Genomic DNA, 4,425 nt, shown 5'->3' with positions numbered 1-4,425 from the left:
TTGCTCGGCCTTGTACACTGCTTTCATGAGCTGTGGTCACAAGTAGTTGATGTGTCTGTTCTGGGGTCTACTGAAAGCTGTAAGAGCTTGTGGGGGTCACTGCTTCACTAGATCCGCCAAAAAGTTCGAAATTATGTTCAATCTGCCAAGGTCCTGATCTTGCACCACTGTGGCAGTAATGCCGCAGATTCCTCGAGCATCATTTTAGGTGGCTGAGGATAACCAGCACATTTGCATGTGCTGATTGCTGTTTTAGTAGGCATCACATGGAAATCGAAACAGGGAAACACTCAGGTAAGCTCTAATTGTGCACAAGAAACCTTGCACTTGTGTACTGATTTTCGGGTACACATTGCATCATTGGTTCCCTTGTCTTGCAATGAAGTGTATGGTGGCTAAGCAAGATGTATTTATGAGCGCATGCACAAATGTGCGTATTTATGGGAAGATGATTTCATTTGGCAGCTGTCTAGCAAGTCTGTGCCTCAGATGAGAGTACTTGCCTTCATTTAAACTGTGCTGCATCATAGCGAAATAAGATAAGAAGAGGCACGAAATCTATGAAGTATTTCTAATTACCTATTTAGACAAGCAGGATCTTTACTTTTGTTGTGAGGTGGAGGAGCCAGAAAGGCATAAACAGTTAAGGATATGGAACGGAGTCTGCATTAGAGTTGTCTTAGTTGTTAAGGGTTCTGTGTGTAAGAAAAGCTAGCAGCAGCACTGGGGGGGGGGGGGGGGGGCGTCTGCGAAAAATCTTCAAAAATACGCCAGGGAAGCAACCTAGGTGGCAAGTGGCCCACCTAGGTCACATGTCCTTGTGACACAACCTGCCCACTGGATTGTGGGCATTGTGGTAGGGGGCAGTTAAACTAATGATTGATCACAAAGAGGAAGAGAAGCCAGAGTCTTGCAAGCCGTACCGGTGGCAACACCTGCCACCGCAAGGCAGTAGTAGCACATCGCTTAGCTGCTGCACCAGGAATGGTGTGACTCCCAGGGGTCTATGAATGTAAATATAGAGAATGATCAATTCCGCATATATGAGCAATAACGTCATCGCATCGTATCCTTATGGAGGGACCGTGAGTGCCCCAAAGTTTTTTTATATGCGCCGAAATGCAAGGCAAGAAATATTGCACAAATTCATTTCACTTGCTTGTTTACGTGTCGTGCAGCTACATCACCATAAAAAATTTCAGCCATTGCTCTAAAAATACATCCTTGGCTCTGTACAGGCTCTTGTCAAGTCGTCACCCAGAAAAGGATTGTCACTGATTCATTGTAAGGGAAGCTTTGCATACAACCCTAGAAATTTCTTCGGACTGCCTGTTGAGATGTAAGCTTTTCTATTCAAAATGACAAAGTGCGAACGAGCTCGAGCACCTCGCTACCACGCCTTTCCTCTCCTTTCAGCCAATCACAAGGCGTTCTGTGGCTTTGGGCTAGAAACCGCCGGTGGCTCAATGGGTGCTTGGCTGCAATGAGCTGGAGGACACGGGATCAACGTTGTGGTCGCGTTTCAATGGAGGCAGAACGCAATGGCGCCAGTAGTGTGTTGAGCGATGTCACTGTCCCCAGGTGGTCGCAATTCTGGATTAATTCTGAAGACTTCCACTACTTCATTCACGCAGTTCTCGTCCATTCCCCCGCAGCACAGTTGAGGAGTCCGCCGAGAAGTGTGGCGGTTATTGCGAGCTTTCCTTTCCTCAAAGACAATGTTTGTTTCTTTTTTTTCCGAACCACAACCGACTTTTCCGCACCGGTGGGAGTACTTGTATCTGGCTGTCGCAAGTAAATGCAGTAACAGTGGGAAGTTAAATTTTCATACCCATATTAAACGGAATGAAATGAATGACATAAAAGATAGAAAAGTACATTACTTACAAACCTCTTTTTTTTACCTAAACCAAAGCTCATTCACCCTCAAACGATGCATAAGATGTTTGTTTCTTCGTTCCAGCTGAAAACTCTAGTATGGCACTTCCGTTTCGGCTATAGCGAAGTAGCAAAAGTTGTAAAAAAAGTAACGCCACTTTTCTGCAGCGTTAAGGTTTTGGTTCAGGAATTTTGAACGCAAAAGAAAAATTACAGCGAAGACCTCTGCACCCATCAAGAAATAGAAGCTATGGAGCCGCACACCTATTTGCCTTCTCTGACAACGTCCGCCGTCCGGCGCACGCTTTTGTCGATGACTGGCAAAACAAAACGCGACATTGCGCGCGCATGTGGCTTGCTACGGCCCGCCAGTGACGACTGCATGTGACGCCTGTTCGACCAATGAGCGTGCGACCGCACAGCGCGTCGTCCTGCCGCAAAAGCCTAGGTGAGCGCCATCTTGCTCGCGAGGGGAGGTCGAAGAGACTTGTTTTTCAGACCACCGGCACGCTGCAGACGCTTCGTCTGAAGGTGATCTCGGAAGATCAGGTCTGTCATCGCCGTGAAGCTTGATGGAAAACAACGGTAACGCCAACAACGTCGCACAGCAGGCTGCTGTCCAGCTCGAAGTCAGCGGCCCTGTGCAGTCTTTCGACCAGGCATCGCATGACTTGGGTCCCAGTTTCAGGATGACGCGGTTCGCCGATTTGAAAGGACGACGGTGTAAAGTCCCCCAGGATTCCCAAACTAAACTCCTCGAGGGACTCTTACAACTCGGCAACAGCGACGGGTCATGTCAGCAGCGGCAGTATTTTCAAATTCAGGGCGTGCCACGTTCAGGTGAGCGCCAAAAGTGGCATGATCTCGATCGTTGCTCGAAATTGGTGCGATACGCACTCTCAGCGCTGCTACGAATCGATGTTCACTTCTGTTCGGTTCGGGATTTTCTTGCCATTATGATTTTATTACTTGCTAAACTTCCGCCTAGTCGAGACCGTTTGTATGTTTCAAAAACAAAACTATGACCCGTTTGAGTGCTTCGATTATGTTTCGATTGTATTTTGGAACTTCCAGTCAATTGGTTGAATATGTCTGTGGCTGGACAAATGGAAGTTTCGTCTCGTAACGGGTTAGCACTGGGCGCGCCGGTTTTTAGCGCGGGGGGGGGGGGGGGGCGTACCGACCAACCAGTGCTAGCTACACGCTAACTTGTATGGCAAAGAACAATGGCACACAGGCATATAGGCTTCTCATCCCTGGTTGATTATTGTGCTACAGTTACATGTTCGTGACAACAACTTGCAGCATTCCCTGATCAAAATCTCTTCTGAAGTTACACATTATCAAGGCGAAAGCCTTTAATGCCTCATTGTTGTCGACAGAAGGTTGTCAGCAGAAGCTTGTCAGCAGAGGTGTTACGCTTTTGATGAGATATGTGAGACAGTTACTGCGTAATTTCCTTTCCTCAAATACAATTTTCATTTTCTTTACGGCCCCTCTTTCTTCTTTCACTCCCACTGCCTCCCTTCCTCTACAAATGGATGACAGGTGTCCACCGAGATATGCGAGACAGTTACTGCATAATTTCCTTTCCTCAAGTACAATTTTTTATTTTCTTTATCATGGCCTCTCTTCTTTCACTCCCACTTCCTTCCTTCCTCTACAAACAGAAGACGGGTGTCCACGAAGATATGTGAGACAGTTATTGGAACTTCCTTTCCCCAAATACAATTTTTATTTTGTTCATCACGGCTCCTCTTTCTCTTTCTTCTTTCACTCCCACTTCCTCCCTTCCTGTACGGTGTGGTTCAGGTGTCCACCAAGACGACAGAGAATCAGTGTGCCATTTCCTTTCCTCAAAAAGGGTTGGGTTCAAAGGGCAAGGCATTCAGCCAGTTCCGTCGACTCCTTGGCAGCGCGTTCCACTCTTAAAGGGGAGCTTAAGCATCATTAATTAGCAGTTAGTATTTAGTCATTAATCAGTTATTAGCCATTAATTAGTAATTTTTCATTACTTAGTACTTAGTCATTAATTATGTGTGACATCATCGAGTGGTGATCACCAGTGCCACAGAGGTAGTCAAAGTGGTGCAGAAAACGCTTTTGCCTCTATGCACTTTAGACAGTCAAAGTGCCCCCCGAACTTTGTTAGGCAGTTAACTGCAAAGACTGAAGTCTGTGCTTTATTTTGAATCAACTGAGTTGTGCTGATGCAGCGTCGGCTCAGTTGCTTTACGTGCAGCTTTCAAATATTTGTTTTTAGGTGAAAAATGGATTTAATTAAATATATGTTGAAGTAAATACCAGTAAAAAGAAGTAGGGGTATCTGGCCTTTGTCCGGTAATGCCTGGGGTATTGTCGTACTGTTTATGCTGTATAATAGGTGCATATTGTGCCTGATTCTTTATTTTCCTTAGTTACCACGTTATACCGTGATGTTTACAGCTGTATTGTTGAACTGCAGCAGCAGTGAAAAGCTGGCGGGTTCCCCGATTCCTCTGTCATAAAATCTCATGCAGAGTCATGAGAGGTAGCAGCACAGCATTC

At 46.1% G+C, this 4,425-nt stretch overlaps 1 protein-coding gene across 1 annotated transcript in view; it reads left to right on the top strand.

The window, feature by feature from the left end:
* The first annotated feature begins 2,671 nt into the window (after window positions 1-2,671).
* The window catches only part of LOC149355528 (inactive selenide, water dikinase-like protein), a 31,739-nt gene continuing 29,985 nt past the window's right edge, over window positions 2,672-4,425 (top strand). Inside the window, exon 1 of the mRNA XM_089576134.1 lies at window positions 2,672-2,718. Coding sequence (XP_089432260.1) covers window positions 2,672-2,718 — 47 coding nt within the window. The remainder of the gene's footprint in view (window positions 2,719-4,425) is intronic.

The sequence above is a fragment of the Amblyomma mixtum genome, chromosome 3 (genome assembly GCF_055824585.1).
Source record: "Amblyomma mixtum isolate Tamu chromosome 3, ASM5582458v1, whole genome shotgun sequence".
NCBI classification, from domain to species: domain Eukaryota; kingdom Metazoa; phylum Arthropoda; class Arachnida; order Ixodida; family Ixodidae; genus Amblyomma; species Amblyomma mixtum.
This window is presented reverse-complemented; position numbering and strand designations above follow the sequence as displayed.